General features: G+C 40.5%; 1 protein-coding gene and 1 non-coding gene across 8 annotated transcripts in view; both read left to right on the forward strand.

Annotated features, from left to right (window-relative positions):
* Nucleotides 1–27,274, forward strand: part of LOC102416140 (amyloid beta precursor protein) — a 307,476-nt gene that overhangs the window by 81,989 nt on the left and 198,213 nt on the right. For all 7 annotated transcript variants that reach the window (XM_025281991.3, XM_025281961.3, XM_025281968.3 and 4 more), the window contains exon 3: nt 14,411–14,540. In XM_025281991.3, the coding sequence (XP_025137776.1) occupies nt 14,411–14,540 (130 nt within the window). The remainder of the gene's footprint in view (nt 1–14,410; nt 14,541–27,274) is intronic.
* On the forward strand, nt 13,628–13,700 carry TRNAR-CCU. Its single transcript has one exon. It is a non-coding gene; the product is annotated as a tRNA-Arg (tRNA).

Consider the following 27,274-nt stretch of genomic DNA (forward strand, 5'->3'; position numbering starts at 1 on the left):
GTCATGAATGGATGTGTGAGTGGGCTTCCCTGGTGGCTCAGCTGGTAAAGAATCTGCCCTAAATGTGGGACACCTGGGTTCGATCCCTGTGTTGGGAAGATCCCCTGGAGAAGGGAACTGCTACCCACTCCAGTATTCTGGCCTGGAGAATTCCATGGGCTGTATGTATATAGTCTATGGGGTCGCAAAGAGTCAAGACATGACTGAGCGACTTTCACTTGTACATGAGGGCAGATACATTTTTTGCATTATTGGTCTGTATAGTTATAAGGATTGCTTATACAAACCATAGGATTCAGAGGTGAAAGAGATGAAATCAGTTTGGATATTTCTTTGCACACCATTAATCATTTTTAATCAGATTAATGTTTCATGTAACCTTGGTCCTTTTTACTCTCTAACTGTTTCCTAAATGTATACTCAATTATTACATATTTGCAGTAATATTATGGACTTTTATATTTGACCTTTTATTTATTAAAAATGTTTTGCCTGTATTGTATTTTTCTTTCTTCATTTTAGCTTTACTGAGATAGAAATAACAAATAGTCTTGTGTAGATTGGGCACTTTACACATGTATATATATCAGTGCTGCTCTCTCAGCTTGTCCCTGCCTCTCCTTCCCCTGCTGTTCTTTACGTGTGTTCTATTCCTGCCCTGCAGATAGGTTCATCAGTACCTTTTTCTAGATTTTCTATATATGCACTAATATTATGCTACTTGTTTTTCTCTTTTTGACTTCACTCTATATGACAGACTCTAGGTTCATCCACATCTCTACAAATGACCCAATTTCGTTCCTTTTATGGGCTTTTTTAAAAGCTTGTTTGTGTATATGCATTTAAATTTTTTATTTTATATTGGCGCATACTTGGTTAATGATAGGTTGGACATTTTAAAAATGAGAAAATGAGCCCTAAGTTAACAGAAAGACAGTGAGGATCTTGGCTATATGTGGACACATCTATTTGTGTCTTCAGTCGTGTCCTGTCCTGTTTATTTTGGTATACCCCTCCCGCGTTTGTCTCTACATTCAGCATGTTGGTATAATAGTGACTCATACTTTGAACAGGGTTCTTGCACAGTATTTCCCAACTTTGTATGAATGTATGCATATGACAGTATATTTACATACAGTGTCAGAAACAGACTTGGGCCACATTAATGGGAAATGGGCTGGTGCCCTGAAGCGTTTTCTGTCCCTTGCTCTTAGATGAGGTCGTCATTGTGAAAACACAGCGGTGCACGTCTTTCCCATTATTGCAGTGGTGTTTCATCAGCTGTGTCTTGCCTCTCAGCTCCTCATTAAGTTGTAATCAGAGAGCAATTTCAGCTTCCAGTTCTCTTTTCCAATTAAATTAGATATAGCCTCTAATATCTCATTATTACAAGAATGTACATTAAGAAACAGTTTGAGATGGGATTTTTCTTTGTATTCCAGAAAATTGTAGAGGAGAGACTATGTTATTTTAATCCAGAAAGAGAAATAGATTGACTTGGACATGCTTTGTTTCGGTTTTGATGCTGGAGTGAAAGTTATTTAGAACTGAGAATTAGTATGCTCTCTGCCTACTCAGAGCTGTCACCAATTGAGTTTTTTTTTTAAGTTTATGATATATTTTCTTTTTTTAAAAAAATATTTGATCCAAGTATAGTTGATTTACAATGTTGTGTTAATTTCTGCTGTACAGCTAAGTGATATGTGGAATCTAAATTATGACACAAATGGACCAGAAACAGACTTGAACACAAACAGAAACAGATTGGGACTTCAGCTTTGTCTCAGTCCTTCCAGTGAATATTCAGGGTTGATTTCCTTTAAGATTGACTGGTTTGGTCTCCTTGCTGTCCAGGGGACTCTCAAGTCTTCTCTAGCACAATCGAAAGCATCAGTTCTTCAGCTCTCAGCCTTCTTTATGGTCCAACTCTCACATTGCACATGACTACTATGAAAACCATAACTTGGATTATACAGACCTTCATCAGCAAAGTTACGTCTCTGGTTTTTAATACACTGTCTAACATCTATTTCTGCTTTATTGACTATGCCAAAGCCTTTGACTGTGTGGATCACAATAAATTATGGAAAATTCTGAAAGAGATGGGAATACCAGACCACCTGATCTGCCTCTTGAGAAATTTGTATGCAGGTCATGAAGCAACAGTTAGAACTGGACATGGAACAACAGACTGGTTCCAAATAGGGAAAGGAGTACGTCAAGTCTGTATATTGTCACCCTGTTTATTTAACTCATATGCAGAGTACATCGTGAGAAACGCTGGACTGGAAGAAACACAAGCTGGAATCAAGATTGCCGAGAGAAATATCAATAACCTCAGATATGCAGATGACACCACTCTTATGGCAGAAAGTGAAGAGGAACTCAAAAGCCTCTTGATGAAAGTGAAAGTGGAGAGTGAAAAGTTGGCTTAAGGTTCAACATTCAGAAAACGAAGATCATGGCATCCGGTCCCATCACTTCATGGGAAATAGATGGGGAAACAGTGGAAACAGTGTCAGACTTTATTTTTGGGGGCTCCAAAATTGCTGCAGATGATGACTGCAGCCATGAAATTAAAAGACGCTTACTCCTTGGAAGGAAAGTTATGACCAACCTAGATAACATATTCAAAAGCAGAGACATTATTTTGCCAACAAAGGTCTGTCTAGTCAAGGCTATGGTTTTTCCTGTGTTGATGTATGGATGTGAGAGTTGGACTGTGAAGAAGGCTGAGTGCCAAAGAATTGATGCTTTTGAACTGTGGTGTTGGAGAAGACTCTTGAGAGTCCCTTGGACTGCAAGGAGATCCAACCAGTCCATTCTGAAGGAGATCAGCCCTGGGATTTCTTTGGAAGGAATGATGCTAAAGCTGAAACTCCAGTACTTTGGCCACCTCATGCGAAGAGTTGACTCATTGGAAAAGACTCTGATGCTGGGAGGGATTGGGGGCAAGAGGAGAAGGGAATGACAGAGGATGAGATGGCTGGATGGCATCACTGACTTGATGGCTGTGAGTCTCAGTGAACTCCGGGAGTTGGTGATGGACAGGGAGGCCTGGCGTGCTGCAATTCATGGGGTCGCAAAGAGTCAGACACGACTGAGCGACTGATCTGATCTGATCTGACGTTTGTCATAGCTTTCCTTCCAAGGAGCAAGTGTCTTTTAATTTCATGGCTGCAGTCACCATTCAGAGTGACTTTGGAGCCCCCAAAAATAAAATCTCTTACTGTTTCCACTTGTATTTGCCATGAATCGATAGGACCAGATGCCATGATCTTAGTTTTTTGAATGTTGAGTTCTCCAGGGGATCTCCCCACCCAGGGATTCAACCCAGGTCTCCTGCATTGCTGGCGGATTCTTTACTGTCTGAGCCACTTGGGAAGCCCTTTTAAACTTTTGGTTCTTTTTAATTCAAAATTTCAAGCATATGTAAAAGTAGAAAGAATAGTATATTGTATCCCTCTGTGCTCATCACTCCAATAATTATAAAATCTATTTGCTGTTGTTCTTGGAAAAGCCTGGAATCCCAGTTCTCTACCTTACCTCCTTCAGATGCCATGCATTATTTTGGGCAAGCTCATCGCTTTTGCAGCTGTAAATTTATGAAGATAAAGTAAAGTAATACATGTTATTTATTGACTTCTGACTTACATGTTGAAAACACCATTTTAACAACACTATATAATTTGTAGCATGCGTTCTCAGTCGCTTCAGTCGTGTCTGTCTGACTCTTTGTGACCCTCTGGACTATAGACCACCATGCTTTTCTGTCCATGAGATTCTCCAGGCAGGAATACTAGAGTGGGTTGCCATGCCCTTCTCCAGGGCATGTTCCAGACTCTGGGATCGAATGCAAATCTCCCGCATCTCTGTCATTGCAAGCAGATTCTTTACCACTTAGCCACCGGGGAAGCTTTTTTCAAAAAGAAATATCCTGGAGAATTTGATTAAAAGTTGATTGTTAAGTGTTCAAAGACCAGAAAGAACAGTAAGCAAATTCCTTTCAGAATTAGTATGAACGCACACAACCCTGACCATTAATTAACTCTGTGTTCGGCCTTTTACTGGCCACATTTGATTTTGTGGTCTGGAAATATCCTTGGGCATTTGGTACCTGGTGGTGGTGGTTTAGTCAAGTTGTATGTAAATTCAACTTTTGGCATTCATTAATCCCTTGTCCTAGGTGGCCTGTTGCAAAATGATACTCCAAGGGGTCCCCTGTTTGTCCTTAATATTTCCAATGAAGGAACGTTTTTGTAGGACTCTGATAGTATGTATCTTAAAGATTTTTTTTATATTTTTGTATATGTAAGTTCTTGGCTTTCTTAAATATCATCTATATCTTTTCTTGGTTTGCATATTTAACAACTTAAATGTCATCTTGTCTGAGATTAATATTTTTTCAATTCAGATAAACAGAGAGAGAAATGGAGACTCTAGATTTTTTAAATTTAGAATGAAAATGTTCTGATGGTGACCAAGTTTCTAAGGTATTTTCCTGGGAAAGCTAATTATGTTACCAACCATAACCTTCTAATATGGATCGAAGATGGTTTCTACTGTACCTCTCCTGGTTGTTGGTATTTGAAATTTTTTCAACTCCCTTAAATTTTTTAAATTTATGTACAGATAGATTTGCTATCAAAGATACGTATTTATATGGCCAGAGTAGTTAGCTGCTTGTTACAGATGCCTGGCCCAGTCAGATGGGCCCCCTTAGCCTAGGGAGAGCCTGACTTTTACATTTATTAACAATAATCCATTGCTTTTTATATAATATACTATTATTGGTAGGGCTTCTCTAGTGGCTCAGACAGTAAAGAATCTTCTTGCAACACCAGAGACCCAGGTTGGATTTCTGGGTTAGGAAGATCCCCTGGAAAAGAGAATGGCAACCCACTCCAGTATTCTTGCCTGGAGAATTCCATGGAGAGAGGAGCCTGGTGATCTATAGTCCATGGAGTCACAAAGTTGGACACGACTAAGTGGCCACATCATACTTCAGAGAACAATGTTAGATGACACTGAGGTGCTTATTTTTGTCAAAAGCTTATGATCCAACACTAATATCATACCATTCAGGTTATCTTACATACACATTGATAATATCCAACGGGTGCTTAATATATGCTAGATTTCCCTATGTCTAATGGATTCGGAACTTAGCCAGAAATATTTGTTACCTGTTGATCAAGCACTCACTGTGCTGTTACAGTGCTGACCAGCCTTGAGGGGACAGAAAATGAATCATACAGTCCCTGCCTTCAAGGAGTGTGTGTATAGTCTAAGGGGGCAGGAAGGTGCATCGTTGTAATAGGTGAGTGGCCAGTGGTCAGATAAAAGGGATGCTATAAAGTGCTTTGGATTCAGAGATTGAAGAAGGGATCAAGAAAGGGAATATTAGTGAACCAGCTTTTGAGCTGGGGCATTTTTCTTGGGTTTTGTTCATTCGGAAGGAAGAAGAAGCTACCAGAATAGCTTATGTTTAAAAGGAGGGGGGCTCTTTAGACTTCACTGGTGGTACGGTGGATAGGCATCCACCTTCCAGTGCAGGGAACATGGGTTCGCTCCCTGACCCAGGAAGATTCCACATGCCTCGGGGTAACTGAGCCTGTGCACCGCAGCTACTGAAGCCCACAAGCCCTAGAGGCTTGTCTGCAACACGAGAAGCCAGTGCAATGAGAGACCTGCGCACCACAGTGTGGGTAGCGCCCTCCCCTCCCCGCCCCACCTCGCAACTAGAGAAAGCCCGCACGCAGCAAGGAAAACCCAGCACAGCCATAAATAAATACACATTTAAAAGTGGGTGTACTTATTGAAGGAGACCCATCACTCCTCACTGGAGTTACAGGTAATCAGGTGGCCCCCGTCTCATCTGCTCCATATCTCTGTGACTTGGGTCCACAGCCGTCTCCTCCTAGTATCTCTTTCTGTCCATCTTATTTTCTTGCTTCTTCCAGTTGCCTGCTTCCTGTTCCCTTGTGGTTTTGCCAGGCACCACCTCTGGCTGTGACTTCCCTTGCCTGCCAGCCTTAGCTAACCACAACGCTTAAGCAAGGAGAACGTAGCTGGCAGAGTGCTTTCCTCTGGCTGTAATCAGCTTTGGGGCCAGAGCTGCAGAGTTAAAATATGGGCACTTAGGAGAGCTCTAGCTGAGAAAGGGGGTGGGGGCTGGAGGGCTGCAGAGAGGGGCAGGCATGTTGGCAGCCTCCTGACCAATTCAGCCAAGGTTCATGAAGGTGGAGCACCTCGGGGAGGCTGCGAGTGGGGGTCTCATTGTGTTTCCTGCCCGTGGAAAGTATATTTGCAACGGGGAGGTGGTACACATATGTACTTAACCCAAATGTCAGGCACACTGCGATAAATACCAGAAAGCATTCCTGAAGTGGGCGAGAAGGATTCACATCTATTACACTGTGAGTGGAGAAGGTTTGCCCACGGGGGAGGACCCTCGTGGACCTAGGCATTTGAAGTGCAGTGTAAGGGTCTTAAGAAGAGTGTGCTTGTTGCACAGTGAGTGTGTTTATTCAGTGACTGCCCTGTGTAATTCAGTAAGGGTTTTTAGGAACTGTGGACTGTCTGCTTTTCAAGGAACTGACCCAAGCCTAAATTTGCTTCTGCTATAAGTATTGATTACTGAAGCTGTCATCTGAATTTTTTCATAATTAAAAAAATAGTGATCAGTGGGCTCAAATAGGAGACATTTTGGGAAAGGATGGGGGCCCTATAAAAATCAGGCTTTGCTAATACCTGCTATTTTAGCAAATTCTCAGCAATGCTTGTTGTGTGAGCACACCGTGCATGCAACATACAAATGAAATAGCTTAGGGATCTCAGATATTTTATTTCCTATGTTAAGGCGTGAGACGCCACAAAGAAAACATAGAATGCTTGTCATAAATTATTTGTCTCATAACATAAAAATGCTTCTTTGTCTCTGGTCATATACTGGCACTGTTTAATAAAAAATAAGATACAGTCCAACTCTTTGCAACCTCATGGACTGTAGCCCACCAGGCTCCTCTGTCCATGGACTTCTCCAGGCAAGAATACTGGAGTAGGTAGCCATTCCCTTCTCCAGGGGATGTTCCTGATCCAGAAATAGAAACCAGGTCTCCTGCATTGCAGGCAGATTCTTTACCATCTAAGCCACCAAGGAAGAGATACAGTATTTCAAATTTTTGTCAGAAATCTCAGTATGGTTTATAGTGTGTTTTTTTTGTTAGGTTTTTCTTTCTGACTTGGAAGTTCCTTGTGCTTGTGGTAATCACTGTGTCTAATTGGGACTAGATGTACTTCAGAAGAAATTACGTGTCTTTAATGTTTGGTGTGCCTCACCCCTTTTAAATAAACTTCCTGAATTGAGAACAGCAATTTTTTATTCTCTTTGGCAAATTCGAATTAATAGCTCCTTGTCTCAGGATAAAAGTGGCTGCTGGGGTAGAAGTTGCCACTTCCCTTTTCATTGTTAAGCAGTAGGCAAACCATGCATGGGATTCATGTGGTTTCGCAATCTCCTCCAACTGTCTGTTAACAATCCCCGATGATGTCCCCGTCCTAGAGAAAGAAGGTGAAGCACAGGAAATAACACATACGCCCTAGATTTTAGGATTCTGTGTTTGGCTGATCACTTTGTCAAGCTCTGGTGGCCTTCAGGGAATAAGCCCTGTCTTCTCTGATCGTTTTGTTGTTACTGTTCAGTCGTTCAGTCATATCCAACTCTTTGTGACCCTATGGACTGCAGCTCGCCAGGCTTCCATGTCCTTCACCGTCTCCTGGAGTTTGCTCAAACTCATGTCCATTGAGTTGGTGATGTCACCCAACCATCTCATCCTCTGTCACCCCCTTCTCCTCCTGCCCTCAATCTTTCCCAGCATCAGGGTCTCTTCTGATGAGTCTGCTCTTCATATCACATGAAGTTTTGGAGCTTCAGCTTCAGCATCAAACTTTCCAATGAATATTCAGGGTTGATTGCCTTTAGGATTGACTGTTTTGATCTCCTTGCTGTCCAAAGGACTCTCAAGCATCTTCTTCAGTACCACAGTTGGAAAGCATCAGTTCTTTAGCACTCTTTCATCTTAATTGGTCCATGTGCAGTTCTATCTGCTAGAAAATTACCCACCAAATAAGTTACTGCTTTTTGCACCAGTTATTACCTTAGGACACTGAGATGGAAGGCATGTGAACCAGCCATATACGTATATACATATTTTTTTCTTATCAATATGTACCCTACGGATAGTTTTTTGGTTTTGAATTAAAATGAAGAAAACATGACTTGACTGTGCCTCCTGCAGGCATAGTCCTCCTTGGTAGAAAGCGAAGGCTCCTGAGAAAAGCCTCAGCAGGGCAGTATTTCTGTGAAGTGGCAGCTGGAATCCCTTTAGAAAAATGCAGTAACTCACACTTTACTGCACACAATGCCGTGTCCCTCAGGGCGAGCTCTCTGGTGTCACAGAGTTTATGACTCATGAGTGCTGTACTTTTTGTGATGTAATAAACAAGACGAGGTGGTGGGAGAATTATATTCCTGCCCCAAAAGCCACTTCACCTTTTATTCTTTTGGGGAAAAAAAGCCATGGGGATATTAAATTTTAGTGGCATTTTCAAGTTGAACATTGTCTGTGACGGAAATGCGTGCGTTGAAGTGTTAAGCTACTTAAGAACAAAATAAAATCGGGGGAAGGAGCTGTTTCCATGTAGAGCTAAGTTGCTGGCGAGAGTTTTGGAAGAATAACTTTCTCAATATGCATCCAGGATCTGATTTACATATCCGTCTCTGTGTGTTTACATAGCTTGTACCTCCTGGATTGAATTTGCCTCAGACTACACTGACCAGCGGCTCTGTTTTTTAGAGCAGTTTTAGATGCTGCTCTAAAAAACAGTTCTCTTGTGGCTCAGCTCGTAAAGAATCCGCCTACAATGTGGGAGACCTAGGTTCTATCCCTGGGTTAGGAAGATCCCTGGGAGAAGGAGAAGGCTACCCACTCCAGTGTTCTGGCCTGGAGAATTGCATGGACTAAGGGAAATCCTGGTAAGGACAAGCGTGGTGAGCCATTTGGTCCATTAGGATCCCCGTAACCCAGGTCCTGTGTTTCATCGTTATTACCACATGTTTTGTGAGGGAGCATTGGAAGCTGCCTGCCAGACTTTGAGTAATATCAGCATACTGCAAAGTTACTATGATCAGGGGAACTGGTGTATAATTCTTCAAAAGGTCTGATTATCTCTATGAACATATTATATATAGGGAAGTAGTGCTCAAGTTTTTTTAAAAAATGAGATTAAATTACCTATATTTTTTAATTAAAGAGAAAATGTGTGGAAAAGTATCAAAGGAGAGTGCCTGGGAGAAATTTGAAAATAGAGACTGCTGCTGCTGCTGCCAGGTCGCTTCAGTCGTGTCCGACTCTGTGCGACCCCATAGACGGCAGCCCACCAGGCCCCCCAGTTCCTGGGATTCTCCAGGCAAGAACACTGGAGTGGGTTGCCATTTCCTTCTCCAATGCATGAAAGTGAAAAGTGAAAGTGAAGTCTCTCAGTCGTGTCTGACTCTTCGAGACCCCATGGACTTCAGCCTACCAGGCTCCTCCGTCCATGGGATTCTCTAGGCAAAAGTACTGGAGTGGGGTGCCATTCCTTCTCCGAAAGTAGAGACTAGATAGGATATATTCAGTCTACTACTATTGCTGACATCACTTAATCTGTGATGGAGGGACAGGGATGGTTTTTAAAAGTAATTGAAGAAGTTCGTGAAATATTTGGGATCTTAGGGTAAGAGTACAGCATTTTTAAGATAAACTTTTGTTATAAAGTGTTGCTAAATGAACTAAATTATGTAGAATCTTAATGAAGTAATCACATAACATTTTATCAATAATAAAATACTCCTGTTCAGTAGAAAATTGTCTGAAACTTTATCTGTGATTGCTAGCTCTGTAAAATCTCAGATGATAACCACTCTGTCACTGCACTTTCCTAGCACAGGGCTTGACACATCATAGGTACTCAGTAAAATTTTAGTCAGTTGGATAGTACCCATACATTAAAGTAGGGGTTTTCCCCTAATAAAAACTTACTGAAACTGTACAATGTACCAGTCACTATTTCAAGTTCTGGGAGGTGAACAGTGAACATGAAAAATACAAAGTAGATGCCCTTGTTGAGCTTATATTCTACAAGGAAAGACAGACAATAAATGATGCAGGACACGGGTTTGATCCCTGGTTCAGGAAAATCCCCTGGAGAAGGGAATGGCAACCCACTCCAGTATTCTTGCCTAGAAAATCCCATGGACAGAGGAGCTGGTGGGCTGTGTAGTCCACGGGGTCACAGAGTCAGACACGACTGAGTGACCTTTTCACTTTCACACTGACCAGCACTCTGTTTTTTAGAGCAGATTTAGATGCTAGCAAAATGGAGAGGGAGGTGCAGAGATTCCCCCCTGCCCTGACTCATGCATAGCTTCTCCCCTTTTCTCAACATCCCCCAGCAGAATAGTACATTTTATACACTATTTATTTACGTATATTTCTTTTTGGCTGCTCTGGGTCTTTGTTGCTGGGCTAGGACTTTTCTTTAGTTGTGTCAAGCTCAGGCTACTCTTTGTTGTGGTTCGTGGGCTTCTTGTGTCTGTGGCCTCTCTTGTTGCAGAGCCCTGGTTTTAGGCATTCAGGCTTCAGTAGTTATGGCCCAGGGGCTTGGGCTTCCAGGATGGCTCAGCGGGTTAAGAATCTGCCTACAATGCAGGAGACTTGGGAGATGTGAGTTCGATCCTTGGATCAAGAAGAGATCCCCTAGAGGAGGAAATGGCAACCCACTCCAGTTTTCTTGCCTCAAAAATCCCATGGGCAGAGCAGCCTGGTGGGCTGCTGTCCGTGGGATCACAAAGAGTCAGACACGACTGAGCACAGCACACAACAATAATGGGCTAAGTTGCCCCGAGGCACGTGGGACCTTAAGACCCCAACCAGGGATCAAACCCATGTACCCTGCATTGGCAAGTAGATTCTCAACCACTGGGCCACCAGGGAAGTCCCCAGAATAGTACACTTATTACCATTGATGAACCTCCATGGACACATCAGGATCATCCAAAGTCCATAGTTTACCTTAGGGTCCACTCTTGGAGTTGTACATTCTATGCGTTTGGACAAATGTATAATGACATGCATTCACCACTACAGTACCGAGTATAATAGAGAATAATTTCACTGTCCCCCAAATCCTTTATGCTCTTCTGGTTCATCCCTCCTTCCCCTAATCTCTGGTAACCACTGGTCTTATTACTGTTGCCCCGGTTTTGCCTTTTCCAGAATGCCACATAGTTGGACTCACACATGTATTTTCACACTGGCTTCTTTCACTTAATAGGCAACTAAGATTACTCTATTGAAGAAGGAAATGGCAACCCACTCCAGTGTTCTTGCCTGGAGAATCCCAGGGACGGGGGAGCCTGGTGGGCTGCCGTCTATGGGGTCGCATAGAGTCGGATACAACTGAAGCGACTTTGCAGCAGCAGCAAGATTCCTCTGTGTCTCATGGCTTTATAATGCCTTTCTTTTCCTGCTGGGTAATCCGTTGTCTGGATGGGCCACAGTTTTCACTCATTTCAGTGCCTTAATTTTTTAATAGATTGGGCCTCGGGGTTGGGATAGGATAAGGCAAGTGAGGCACTCAGGAATTAAGATAAGTCATATTTTCCTGCACTATTTAAAGGTCAAAAATTAATGCCCCAAACTCCACAGTGAACAAAAGGTCAACATTTTAAAGACAGAAACTTCCCTCTGAACGTCACTGACAATCATTAGCAAAATTCCTTCTGTCCATAACCCACACTGTGGACAGTATCTTCGTGCTCTGAAACCTGCTTCTTCCCCAAAGTCACTGCTTCCCTCAAAGCCTTCTCAGGTCATTCTTTCCTTGCAGCCCTCCCAGCATTGACATAGGGATATCGTCCTTCTCCTGAATTTTCACTTCCAAACCATACTTTCCTCCTCCTCCCTAAAAAACATCCCCCACCCAACCTGTGGATGGACTAGATCCCCCCTGTCCTCCACCTGTTGGAGGCATCCACAGGGCTCTTTCTGCCTCGGGGGCATCCCCCTCAATCTTCAAAGATTTTAGGCCTCACTCTCTGTCATTCAGCCAACTGCATCTTTCGTCATTCTTATCTGATTTTGGTATCAACCTCGATGCTCCAAGATTCCAGTTTCTCTGTTCCTTGATTTTTATTCCTCCAGTGATCTTGCTTTCATCATTCTTCAGCCATTCCCTCTGAAGTTCATATTATAGTCCTTGCAGATACCAGTGACTGTACCTCCTCCAGAATCTTAATTTCAACTCTGACTGTCCAACTACTGCTTCTATCCAACCCACTATTTTTTTTCTTTTGGTACCTTTAGGACAGAATTCTGTAGCCCACAGCAGAACTCATTGATACTACATTGATTTGGCTGTGATGGGTTTTAGTTGCTGCATGCGAGATCTTTCATCTTAATTGAGGGGACTGACCAGGGATCAAAGCCAGGCCCCCTACTTTAGGAACGTGGAGTCTAGCCACTGGACCACCAGGGAAGTCCTAACACTACAGTCTTTGAACTGTGTATCCCACTCTTCCTGCATCCCCACTTTAGATTCTATTATAACCCATCATTATAACCATTTCCTTGTTTCTGTCCTCAGTTCTCTTATATTTTCTCTCTTCATTGTATTTAACTGGCAAAACAGCAACTCTGGTGACATGCAAGATTTATACAAGGGCAAGACCATTTTAGAAACAAATTTTTATGTTTCTGTTTTTCCTTCAAATCTCTTCTCATTATTATTAATAAATAGAAGTGATATGATATTTTCATAAACCCATTTCAGTTTATCAAGTTTTACATTTCTTCCAAGTGTTCAGTAAACACCATGATTAATTGAGAACAGTAATCAGAGTGAAGAGCTGTAGTTAGTTATCAAGGGAAGAGATTCATAAATGCAATTCTTTATCTAAAGATTCATGGTAACTGTTTGATAAGTTATTCTTATGTAAATTACTTTGAACAAAGAGAGGAATTTTTACAGAGAGAGCTTGCTGTGTGTCATATCCTGTGTGTGAAATGTTTGCCTAGTTGACTAAGACAGGGTTGGGTTGAATTTCAGTCACAGTAATATTCTCAGGTATATTTACCACAACATTATTTAGGGGAGATATCCCTGGTGATCCAGTGGCTAAGACTTTATGCTCCCAATGCAGGGGTCTGTGGTTTGATCCCTGGTCAGGGAACTAGTTTCCATGTGCTGCAGCTAAGACCTGGTACAGTCAAACACATAAATAAAAATATTTTTAAAAATTATTTTGGGCATTACAGACTATCTTCACACCCATTTACTTTGCATTGAAATGACCCCATACTTTTAAGAGGGCCCCCCCCCACCCCCGCAACAGACTACAGTCCATAGGGTCACATTGAGTAGGACTGAGTGACTTAGCATGCTTGCACCTCCTCCCTTTCTTTTTTATCTCCCCTATAAAATATGTTTGAACAGAGAAGTCTGGCAGGCTACAGTCCATGGGGTTGTACTAAGACACAGCTTAGTGACTAAACCACAAAACCACTAGAAAATAGGTTAAAGGACTTCTTTGGTGGTCCAGTGGTTAAGACTATGCGCTCCTAATGCAGAGGTCCCAGGTTCGAATCCTGGTCAGGGAACTAGATCCCACGTGCTGCAGCTAAGACCCAGCACAGCCAAATAAATTAAAAAAAGAAAAAAAAATGTTAAGCTGGAATGGGCGCTTATAAAGTAGGAGTACGTGTAAAGTAAAAGTTAGATTGCGTCATGTTTTGAGTGAACGATCGTTTTCTTTACCCTGAATTCCCCAAAGTGTTAGTCGCTCTATCATGTCCAACTCTCTGTGACCCCATGGATTGCAGCCGACCAGGCTCCTCTGTCCATGGAGTTTTCCAGGCAAGAATACTGGAGTGGGTTGCCATTCCCTTCTCCAAGGGGTCTTCCCAAATCGAACTCAGGTCTCCCACATTGCAGGCAATTTTGTGTTTTTTTTTTTTTTACCATCTGAGCCACCAGGGAAGCCCAAGCTTCGGTATATATATATATATATATATATACTGAATATACAGAGCCAGCCTGAATGTATAGGGCCAGCCTGTATATATATATATATAGGCTATATGTACATAGATACCAAATGTATAGGGCCAGCCTGTATATATATATAGGCTGTATGTACATAGATGCTGAATGCATAGGGCCAGCTTGTATATATATAGGCTGTATGTACATAGATACTGAATGCATAGGGCCAGCCTGTACCCTGTGGGATAGCAGCCGTGGTTCATCGGGTGCCTGTGTGCCAGCCCTGCCTCAGGTAACAATGTACCCTCTCTGTGTGCTCTCCCAGGTCTACCCTGAACTACAGATCACCAATGTGGTGGAAGCCAACCAACCAGTGACCATCCAGAACTGGTGCAAGAGGGGCCGGAAGCAGTGCAAGACCCACGCACACATGGTCATTCCCTACCGCTGCCTGGGTGAGCTGGCCGGCCTTGGAGCCGGTGTTGGTGGGCCATGGGCTTTGGGCATAAACGGGAAGGATGCTCTTAATTATTAGATCAGATATGCAGGCTCTTCCTTCAGCATATTGCCACTCTGTATTGAACTATATTTTGGACTCTTATTAAAGTATCCTGTGTCCTAACAATAAAGGAGCAGTATTTCCAGGCTTCCAGCCTCAGAATGAATTTACCTAGTGTGTTTATTTTAATTAAAAATCGTGGGCCTCTTCTACAACTGCTGAATGAAAATATCTGGTGGTGGGGCCCAGGAATCTTAGTTTCACTGATTTCTGTAGGTGATTCTCCTGTACCTGAATTGTCTAGAATTAGTAGAATTCACACCTTGTATGTTTCTTGACATATTCTTCATAGAAGAGAGAGCCTAATGTACATTTTGCTAATCCTTAAAAAGCGCTTTCTACAACAGCCCACCACTCTTCCTGTTTGATGATAACTGGGGAATTATAGTTGAGCAAATTTTGTTATTCTGCTTACATCAAACTGGAGGAAGCAGTTTGATCACTCAGATTTAAATGTGTGCTTTCACTTTTTAGTGACTTTTACTTTAAACTGTTGTTCTAAAAACTGAGTTGCTTTATGTGGTATTGTGTTTTTTCTTCTGGAAACACTATCATACTCCACACTTAATCTGTCTTGGTTATTAGTTTCTTCCTGCGTGATTTCTTTTTTTTTTAATGTAGCTAGGCAATGGGGAAATCAGCAGCCTTTGATCTGATAGCCAGCATCTAGATGTTTTCCAGAAGTATATTCATTGGCAAGGTGGTTGTAAATAAGGACATAGAGATTTATCTGAGAACGATGTGGACAAGTATTGATACACATTCCACTAATGTCTTGTAAAAACTAAAAAGGGTGTTTAAAAAAAAAAGTCCCCAACAGCAAACTTAGAAATTCAGAATGACAAAGATTCTGTAATACTTGGGTCAAACATGAATGTTGTAAGAACCTATTGATTACTGTAGATGGCTACACACACTTTGAGACATTAATAGGATACTGGGCTAATCTCCAATGAATGAAGATTTCATCTGGTGGATTTATGATAAAATATGCAAAACCAGATTCTTAAACATTTGGCAGTTTAAGAGTTTCCTGGTTCCTAATTACAGAAGACAACACTTGTGATGTGTTTAGCCACTTTCCCAGGCCTGGTATAGTATCTCGTGTTAACTTAGCACATCAACAACACCTCTTCTTGACTACTCTTTGGACTAGATGATCATTATATACTTCTAGTAGGCCTAGATCCATATTATATACTTCACCTGGCCTATATGAATCTTTTATCATGTTTTCTCATTTTATGAATCCCTGGTATTTTTCTACAGAACCCAAAATTAGACCTTAACATGACAGTGACAAGTGGAACACACGATGCCTCCAACTTTGTTACTGAGCTTAGATTAGAATTAAGGATTGTAGGTACTACTCCACTCCTAGGTGATGGCAAATTTTCCATAAGTTATTTTTTTTTCCCCTGATTTTTCAAATTGAACAAAATATTCTTTAAATTGTGTAGTAGTAGTGTTACTTGCTCAGTTGTGTTCAACTCTGCAACCCCACTGGACTAGAGCTCGCAGGGCTCCTCAATCCATGTTATTCTCCAGGCAAGAATACTGGAGCAGGTTGCCATTTCCCTTCTCCAGGGAATCTTCATGATTGAATCCAGAGATCGAACCCAGCTCTCCCACATGACGGGCAGATTCTTTGCCAGCTGAGCCACCAGGGGAATTCTATAGTGCTTTACAATTTTCAAAAGTTTCACAGTCATGATGTCATATAATCCCATAACAACCCATTTTTTCCCCTGCCCCTATACTGTCCCTCCCTTTTCCCCCTTCCCACTGGTAGCCACTAGTTTGTTCTCTTTATCTGTGAGTCTACTTCACTTTTGTTTTATTCATGGGTTTGTTGTATCTTTTAGATTCCACGTATAAGTGGTATCATACAGTACTTGTCTTTTTCTGTCTGACTTACTTCACTTAGCATTAATACCCTCCAGATCTATTCATGTTGTTGCAAAAGGCAAGATTTCATTCTGTAACTAAAAGTGTTACAAAAGGTGGTACATAATATAACCATAATGAATATGTCTTGCTTTCGGGAAAAGGAATGGAAAAACACGTGTGTAGTTTATGTATTTTTTTAATTCCATTCATACTGTGTGGTCCCCATAGTTTGAATATTGTTTGTCCAGTTTTCTTCCTCTCCTTTCCCTTTTGTTCCTTTCTTCTTTCCTTCCCTCTTTGTGCCTCCCTAGATTGAACATCTGTTACACAGAGAGGTTATCAAGCATTTTGTAGTTGCATAGGGCACCCATTGAAATACTTACTCTGTGAGGCGGGTGATGTTGGATTTTTCAGTCTCACTTCACTGGTACAAATATTGAAAATCACCAAGATTGAATTTCTTGCAGTAACTCACACATCAGTTTAGCAGTAGAATCAGGACCAAAGCCCAAGGATTTTTGATTCGCAATCCAGCATTCCTTCCAGTATCAGCAGAAAATTGTATTAGAACCAATAACCACCTGATTTTAAAATCAAATCATAGAAGAAAGACTATGAATTGGAGGCAATAACTAACACCTAAAAAAAATCCCACTGTAGATATGTCTCATAAAGGCCATAGCCGTATCCCTAGAAGCTCCATGGTTCTCTTCGTGTGATCAGGTTTCCACTTTATGGTAGGGATAGACAACCTTCTTATATATGGGGCTTCTCAGGTGTGGTTTGTTGTTCACTTGCTGTCATGTCTGACTCCATGAACTGCAGCACGCCAGGCTTCCCTGTCCTTCACCATCTCCTAGAGTTTTCCCAAGCTCATGTCCATTGAATCGGTGATGCCATCCAATCATTTCATCCTCTGCCACCCGCTTCTCCTCTTGCCATCAATCTTTTCCAGCATCAGGGTCTTTTCCAATGAGTTGGCTATTCGCATCAGGTGGCCAAAGTATTGGAGCTTCAGCATCAGTCTTTCCAATTTCAGGTGGCTCACTGGTAAAGAATCTGCTTGCCAATGCAGGAGACATGGATTCAATCCCTAAGTCAGGGAGATCCCCTGGAGGAGGAAATGGCAACCCACTCCAGTATTCTTGCCTGGAAAATCCCATGGACTGAGGAGCCTGGAGGGCTACAATCTAGGTACCACTGAGCGACTGAGCACACAGGAGCATTTATGTGTTACCTCCTGCTTGAATAAAGAATTACTGTTTAGCATGACCATAAGTGCCATCTAAAATTGCTGGCTGTATCCAAGTAAATCCTTTACACAAAAGAGATTATTTTATTAAAGTTAATTCTCAGACGGGCACTACCTAGAAAGCAAAATAAGATTGTCTTTAATATTAAGCGTATTAAAATTCAAAACAAAGCTAGAAGAGAGAAAAATGCCTGTCACATTCAGCGTGTAACCTTCCTGACCTTCTTATCAGGTGCAGGGAAAGTGCCGCCCTAGGTTGTTTTTCTCTAAGCCATGTATTTGCCATGGGCATCCCTCCTCTACAGTGTCTTGTATCCCTTGTCTAGATGGAAAAAGTGCATTAGGTTGCTGTTGTCACTTTCTTCCCATGAAGTAGATGATTTCTCTTGGGAGTCAGCTGGCTTTCTCATTTCACGCTTTGCTTTTAGTTATGCCTCAGGCACCAGACGGTAAGATTGTCTTAGTCATTTGAACATTTTATTAATTATCTCGTACAGGATTCAAGCACATCATTATTATTCAAGGAGAATATTTTCTTTGCAAAATGTTTGACTCCTTTCCATTTGGATTACTACTTTTCCTGGTGTCATAGATCCATTATTGAAATTGATGCTTTTCTGCATTTGCCACTGTCCAGTAAAGGCTAATAATTCAATTATACGCAAAAAAAAGATGAGTAGAAACTCTGGAATCATCTGCTGCTCTGGTTGCCATTTTTATATGAAATACCAGCACTGTTTGAGTTGTATATATGTATTGTGACTCTCTCCAAGAGATAATGGGATATGAAGTTTTTTTAAGTTGAGCTTATTAGAGGTTCTTCATACAAGTAAATTATGACCTCAATAATGTACTGTTTGCTTTTATAAACAGCAGCTTAACTCATGAAAAGTATATTCTGTTTTTATTGCTTGTATTTTTTTCTATTGTTTTTAGATTGTTTCCATTTATATAAAGAGACAGACAGATGCTGACATCCAAGGAAGTTAAAAAGTCACATGGAACTTAAATTTCACATGGTCACATTTTTACCTACTTTATTTAAAAAGTAACTTCCCTGGTGGTTCAGTCGATAAAGAGTCTGCCTGTACTACAGGAGACTCGAGTTCGATACCTGAGTCAGGAAGATCCCCTGGGGAAGGAAATGGTAACCCACTCCAGTATTCTTGCCTGGGAAATCCCATGGATGGAGGAACCTAGTGGGTTACAGTCCATGGGGTCGCAAGAGTCAGACACGACTTAGCAACTAAACCTACCCACCTACCTTATTTTAAAAGAGCAAAAATGCCTTTAGATTTAGTAACACATCGGCTAGAGTGGATGTAGGATATTTTGAGTTTTTAGTTTCTCTATGTATTTGGAATCAGTACTATCATATCACATCTGATGGTCTGGAAACATTTACTTTTCTGTGCCAACCAGTAAACAGCTGCTTCCTAGTTACATCTGCATAATTTCATCTTGGAACTTGTTGGCTTGCTGTTTTAACGTAAATTTAATACGCTGGACCGTAATGTTTCCAGCTTTTAACCTCACGCTGTGTCTTTCCTCATAGACTTTTCCTGGTGTGACTGAGTTGATGTGATTATGATAGGGAGTCAAGAAAGAAATGGACGTCCATCAAAGTTCTCTTTGCACTCTGGGAACATCTATTTTAAGTGGTTTGCTGCTTACCATCACTTTCTACCTACAACAGAGAAAGGAAACTGAATTTCCTTTTTGTGTTTACAACTCAATTCTCATCATGTTATTTCTCAAAACAACACATTTGAGATCTTTTCTGATTTTGTTTACTGTTTTTTTTTCTAGCAAATAACTTTTCAAAGGACTATAGTGGAAAATACAACTTATATATGACAATTTTACAAGATTTTGGGGGATTTAGGGCATCATGGTTAGCTGTATACCATATGAATAACTGTAACCAGAAATAGAATATGTCAGAAAAACTCTCAGAGTGGTACAGACAAGTATTGTTATGTTTCCTAGGACAGGAAAGTGGCTTAAACCCAGGGTAACAAATGGAATTCAGTTAGTTAACTCAGACTATGCCCCAAAGCCCTCATTTCCATTATATTTTAATTAGCTAAATACATTTTAAATTTTATATAAATAATATGTAAAATATATTAGACATGGACTTAATGCCATCACAAAGTACAGGAAAATTTTGATGTATTTCTTCTTTAGGAAAAGAACTGAGAAATGCTTTTTTGTGGACTTAAAAGAATTTTATTTTTGGTCCTGTGAATTAGAGACAGCATATCTCTATAATACCTCCGAATAGTACCATAACTTTATTTCTTAGAAAGGGAAAGGTTAATTATTTCAAGCTTAGTGAAGTGAAATTTGGGGAAATAATTTCTCTGAGGTAGTTTAGCACATTTTAAAAAAGTAATTTCATATTTGTATATCATGAAAGAATTGACCATAAAGCATTGAGGCATAAAGTATGCACAGAAAGAAAAAACCATGAATGTTAGAAATGTCATAAAGATGACAGTCCATGTGAAGCCCGAGTAAAGATGTGTTTCAATTTCAGTATCAAAGGATATGATGACATGTTCAAATTTTAGTACTCAACAGAGCAAGCTCTCAATGTAGAGTCTAGAAATAAATTGTTATCTTTGTTTATCACCCTAGTCACAAGCAGCTTCATTAGACTTTCCCTCTCTTCTACATCCCTTGATAAATGTCAGCTCTCGCTGGTGGTGCAATATGTCCTCCTTTTTTTTCCCCCCTGTCACTGAGTCTCAGGCTTTAGCTGTGAAACCTGAGGGTGAAGGGAAGTCCCAAGGCAACAGCTGTGCGGCAGTCTGGAGAGGAGCCAGTCCAGATTGGAGGAGAATGGGGCGGATCCCAGGGGAGGGCTCCAGGGAAAAATAGCACTGACGGACCTGCCTGTACTTGAGTGGTTGTGGAATTCTGTTACAGAGTTCACAAAAGATGCAGTACTGATGGGTGCAGAGAAATGAAGCAAATATAAAAACGGGGCGAGGATTAACTTTATGTAAACAAAAAGCTAAATTTAAAAGATAGCCAACAGTTATAAGATAAAAGGAAAGAAGATGCCATTCCCCGGGTCTGAGCAGTACAGATGCCATAGTGAAGTGAAGTGAAGTCGCTCAGTCGTGCCCGACTCTTTGCGACCCCATGGATAGTAGCCTGCACCCAGCTCCTCTGTCCATGGGATTTTCAAGGCAAGAGTACTGGAGTGGGTTGCCATTTCCTTCTCTAGGGAACCTTCCCAACACAGGGATCAAACCCAGGTCTCTCACATTGTAGACAGATGCTTTACCATCTGAGCCACCAGGGAACATAGACATGATAAAAAGTATACTGGAAGGAATGTGGGAAGGGGAGGAATGGACCCACCTTCACATATGGAAGACTGGAAGGGGAAAAATCAAAGAAAATACTATTGTATACTATTAACTCAGTACTACTTACGTACAGAGTTCAGCAATAAACTCTGTAGAGACACAGCTAAATGATTTTTATTAACCTCTTTTTGCTACAGAGAAATTTATCAAGTTGGCCTGTGGCAGGAAGAAGTTGAGTTTAGGCTTGCAGGCATTATTTTCAATCTAGAAATTTTCTTTTAAGATTAGAAATTGTGAGTGAAACTAGTGTTAGGGGTGTCCTTATTTAGCTTACTTTGAGTTGGATAGAGTTAAACTGTGATTTCACAGAGCTGAGCTTGTATACCAACTTTAGAAGACGTTTGTGTCTCCTTGGGTGAAACTTATGACTCTATATAAACTTACCTTTATATATATGTACCTATTTCACAGAATTTAGGGCAGAATTCCACTGTTGTAGATGTTGTAGAGGTTTGTAGTTGTGATTGTTTTTACTCTGGAAACATGCTGGTCTTCTCTGCTGATTTCACGTCAAGGACCCAAGCACAGCATCATCAAAACTCCACTCCTCTTCCCCAGAAGTTTTCTCCTAAACACAATTGTGTTGATATTTCTAATTCCAGTTAATGATTTGCTTTATTACCAGGTGGTAACAACTTTTTCTGTAAAATGAGCGATTGCTGTAAAAATAGGAGGTAAAACTGGAGTGTACGGTGGAGGTTCCTGGCAAGAGGATGCGGCATGGTATGGATCCTAAGGCATATGGAGAGAAAATGAAGAGATATGAATTAGAAAATGTGTTCTGGGGACCATAATTTGTGTTGGTAGTATTGGTGCATATTGTTGGCAAGTTAGAATAGAACTAAGATTGTTGATTATTTAAGTTTGAAATGGTATTTGTTGTTGTTCAGTCACTAAGTCATGTCTGACTCTGCAATCCTGTGAACTGCAGCACACCAGGCTTCCCGTCTTTATCTCCTGGAGTTTGCTCAGATTAACGTCTGTTGAGTCAGTGATGCTATCCAACCATCTCATCCTCTGTTGCCCTCTTCTCCTCTTGTCCTCAGTCTTTCTCAGCATCAGGGTCATTTCCAAAGAGTCAGCTCTTGACATCAAGTGGCCAATGTATTGGAACTTCAGCTTCGGCATCAGTCCCTCCAATGAATATTCAGGACTGATTTCCTTTAGGATGGACTGGTTGGATCTCCTTGCAGTCCAAGGGCCACTCAAGAGTCTTCTCCAACACAACAGTTCTAAAGCATCAGTTCTCCAGTGCTCAGCCTTCTTTATGGTCCAAATCTCACATCTGTGCATGACTACTGGAAAAATCCATAGCTTTGACTTTGGATGGACCTTTGTTGGCAAAGTAATGTCTATGGTTTTTAATACACTGTCTAGGTTTGTCGTAGCTTTTCTTCCAAGGAGCAAGCGTCTTTTAATTTTGTGTCTGTAGTCACTGTCCCCAGTGATTTTGGAGCCCAAGAAAATAAAACCTGTCACTGTTCCCACTTTTTCTCCATCTATTTGCCATGAAGTGGTGGGACTAGATGCCATGATCTTTGTTCTTTGAATGTTGGAATAGTATAGAAATCACATTCTTATTCACAAAGACTTTGAATTCATTTGATTGTTTCTTTTATGTGGTGTCTGGAAAAGTATCTGAATAGTCCATGTGGTTTTAAGCCTTTAATTATGCCAGTTCTTTAAATAGATGGTACAATTAGATTAGAGGGAAAACTCCTTATACTCTGGAGTAATATTTCCATAAATTCTAGTAACCTGTTCATTTAGTGCCTCAACATCTTTTGAATTTAAATAGCAAAGCCATGAGAAAGTAATGGGTTGGAGAAAGTTTTAATAGTGTATTTGAGGGCCTTTTGAGGGAAAAGAATAATCATAGAGCAATATTGTGAATTAACAATATGTGGTGCTGAAGACTAAGAAGGCTTTCCTGCAGTGCCTGTAACTTTGGAAATAATTGTTTTTAAGCAGAAATGTTAGCTCTCTGAAAGCTGAAATTTTTGTTTCATTCACTGAAACATATTTCAAGAGTTTTAAGTATGTCATGGTACATTGAATAAGTGCATATTCAATGAATGAATTGAGGATTTAGCTGAATATTTTTTTAAAGGAAGGAAAACTTAAAGAAGGAATAGCCTAATCACTAGGAAGACAAAGGTTATAAAACCATAATTTCACATGCTTAAATGAATCTACAAGATTACAGAAATAAATATTGATCAATAGAGGAAGAACAGGTTTTATTTAACAACCAAGAAGTAACCTAAGAATCTCAGAATAGGTAGAAAATAAGGTTTTTGTTTGTTTGTTTGTTGTTAACCTGGCTTAGAGAAGATTAAACTCTTATTTCTGAGGAACAGGGTCTAACCTAGACATACCTAGTTTAAAGACAGTATAAAAATTAATAAAGCCTCTTTTAAGATAGAATCAGATCCCTCCCTCACCTTAACCCTCCATTGTGGTTTTAATTAGTGTTTTCCTGATGATTTATAACTTTGAATAGTTTTTATAAGCTTACTCACCCATTTGGATATCCTCTTTTGTTAAAAGCCTGCATAAGTTTTTCACTCATTTCTTTAAGAAGTTTGTTGTTTTTCTCCTTAATTTGTAGGATTTACTAGATCGGAATTCTTCTATGGAAACATGCATGGCAAATATTTTCTCCTTTTGGGGGGATTTGCTTTTTGAATCTCTTAAAAGTATCTTTTACTTAAAACAAAAATTCTTTTCAAATCTCAGTAAAATAAATTAAAATGGAGTCAGGGGACTTCTTTGGTGGTTCAGTGCTTGAGACGCCAAACTTCCACCGCAGGAGGCACAGGTTCGATCCCTGGTCAGGGAACTGAGATCTACCACATGCAGTGCAACTCGTCCATAAAATAAAATAAATTCTTAATTAAATAAAAAAAAATAAGACAGAGTCAGGCATCCCTGAAGTGGGAGCTCTCATGCACACACCACCTCTCACAGCTTTACATTTCTGAGCAGGAATGTCTCTGATACTACAGCAGGAGGAAGAAAGATTTTCTCCTGGCCCAACAACAGGCGCAGTCAATGGAAGACTCTGCAACACGGCCAGTGAGAAGCCATCCCCTGCCCTGAAAGCTCCATTTTCCTTCAATGGTCTTTTGTTAGATCAGCCACTCCTAACTTCCTTCTTTTCCAGTATAAAGTAAACTTCCTCTCCTTCATTTGCCAGGCTAGCCTGATTTTTGCTATAGCTTAATTATCCCAAATTGCAATTCCTCTGCTATTCCTGAATAAACTCATTTTTCTGGTAAAATAACTAGCTGTTATATTTTAAAGGTTGACACCCATGTTATCAGAGGCATCTGAATTCAGAAATAAGACATACCATTGGATTCTTTGGGGACAGTGTCCTTATCTTTAGCTTTTAATGCTAATAATAAAGGATTATTTTAACAGAAACCCACTTCTAAGTATCATTTATAATGATAATGAAATCTAAAAGCTTATTTCAGATTTTTATGTTGTATCTTAAGAGTTAGGATAATCTGTATGTAAACTAATCATTAATTCCTATCATATTGAAATGCCTTTTTTAAGTGATGAGGTGAAAATGGTAAATGAGTAGGTGTTTGATGTATAGATATTAATTACTCCCCTTTTAGAGGTTTAAATATTCTCATAACACTAAAATTTGGACCACCTTATTGATTTGTAAATTAGGGGTACATGTACTTTCAAAAACATTACCCAGCTGGAATTCCCCTAAATCTTCCCCTTCAGTCTTGACTACTTTGACAGAATATGGTCCAACTTTGTTTTGGGTTTGAGGAATTATTTTTGGCTGTCACTGAAGATCTTCTTTATTGTATGATAGCTTCATTAGCTCTAGGTTGCTAGATTTCTGTGAGTGGATCAAGTGACTCTTTCCTCTGGCTTTACTGAAAGTAGAATTACTTGTTATTCAGGGCTTATGATACTCTGCATTCTCTAAGCATATTTAATACAGTAGCCTCAATGTTCAGTCTGCCAAGAAGTTATCCTGTGTTTTGCCATTTAAATAACTTTAGCTGCTTTTTCTTTTTCTATTCCTGGTTCTCATTGCAAATTTTCAGTCCAAATTCTCAATCGAAGCGTGGTAGCAGTGTGCATAACAGCTTCCCAGGTGGCTCCGCCTAGCAATGCAAAAGATGCAGGAGATGCGGGTTCGATCCCTGAGTCAGGAAGATCCCTTGGAGAAGGAAATGGGAACCCTCTCCATTATTGTTGCCTGGAGAATCCCATAGACAGAGGAGCCTGGCAGGCTACAGTCCATGGGGTTGCAAAGAGTCAGACACAGCTGAGCACAGACATACCAGTGCACAAATTATCTTCAGTAAGTTCTTTCACTTCATTGTATCTGATCTTTGACTTCATTATGACCTTTGGTCATTAGGCCCTTTATTTCATTTGCTCTATCAGCAATTTTTAGCCTTCTCATATTTTCTTGTCCTTCAGAGAGCCCTGGGTCCTCGTGTCAGTAACGTAACCCCGTGTCTTTAACATCCACCCTTGCTCTGCCCATTGACAGCTGTGCTTCTTAACATGCCAGTCAGCCATTCCTATTTTATCCTTGCGGCGTTCACCTCCCTCCAGGCAGCTGTTGTCAAGCGTCTATCCCTTCAGCTCCGGTGAATGACGTCTTGGCTCAGACATTTTTTTGACCTTCTCGGTGTCTCAACAGTATCTATCCCTGCTGATCACTGCCTTCTCCCCACACCGTTATTGTGCTCTTGGCTTTGTCAATCTCTGCTGACTCCCATTCTTCTGGCTCATTTTTTTCTGCAGCCTTCTCAATATTGATGTTTATATGAGTCCTCCTGGGTTGTTCATTTTCTCACAGTACCCTTACTAGGAAACCTCATCAGTGCCTTGGTTTCCCAAAGGCCTGGCTTAATGAATCCTGAGTTATTAAATCCAGGCCAGGCCTCCAAGTACTTACTGGTCCTCAGACTTGCTATGACTCCAAGAATCTTGATAATTAGCTTTATCCCTTCAGGGTAAGAGCATGCAGTATATTGCTAATACTGCGCAGAGTATTGGCTTTTAGCTTTCATGGACATTTCCTCTAAGATGTATATGAAATTTCCTTATCAGTAAATGACGGATTTAGGCATCTTGGATTAAACACAGAGCACATAAGCATGGGATATGCATCTTTTATTTTTCTCTGTTGGTTTATTGTATCATTTATTTGGTGGATAAAAATCTATTTGAGGCAAAAGATAAGATTGTTTTCAGCTTTTCTTAATGGCTCCTGGACTTTTGATTTCATGCAAAGAAATTAATTGAATTTGAATGAGTTCAATGCAGAAACACAGCTGTTTATGCAAAAGTACTCCCACCATCATCAAAGGCTTTTGTTGTTTTGTTTTTCTTGGCTTTTCTGCAGGTTAATGACAACACCTATGTAAGAATAAGATGAGTCTTATTCTTATAAACTTAAGTCTCTAGGAAATATTCATGTAGTCATTTCTCACACCTTTTAAAGAAATGAAGATATGCAGTCAAGCAAATTCTCTCTTAAAATTTGACTTTACAAAACATTTTTCAATATTTTAACTTAAATATTAATTTTTTACAAAATACATTTTTTGTATAGTTGTGATATCAGTGTTGGAATTACCATAATACGCTGTTAGGAGATCTTCCATTTGTACTAAGATTTTATAACTGGGAAGGAGAAAATTATATCATCTAGAAGTAAAGCATGAAAAACAGTCCTAATGTAGAACTATGTTAATTAACCAACTTCCCGAATGATTTAAAAATGTTAGGATAGTCTTATCAAGTGCTCAGAATTCCAAGAAAACCCACATAAGAAGCGGGCAGCAGAGGATGAGCTGGTTAGATAGTATCACTGACTTCATGGACATAAATTTGAGCAAACTCCAGGAGAAGGAAATGGCAACCCATTCCACTATTCTTGGCTGGAAAATTCCGTGGACAGGGGAGCCTGGCAGGCAACAGTCCATGGAGTCACAAGGCTCAGACACGACTGCACGACTAAGCCACTGCCACCATTGGGAGATAGTGAAGGACGAGGAAGACTGGCGTGCTGCAGTCCATGGGATCCCAAAGAGTCAGACATGTCTTAGC

This window comes from Bubalus bubalis, chromosome 1 (genome assembly GCF_019923935.1).
Source record: "Bubalus bubalis isolate 160015118507 breed Murrah chromosome 1, NDDB_SH_1, whole genome shotgun sequence".
Taxonomy (NCBI): domain Eukaryota; kingdom Metazoa; phylum Chordata; class Mammalia; order Artiodactyla; family Bovidae; genus Bubalus; species Bubalus bubalis.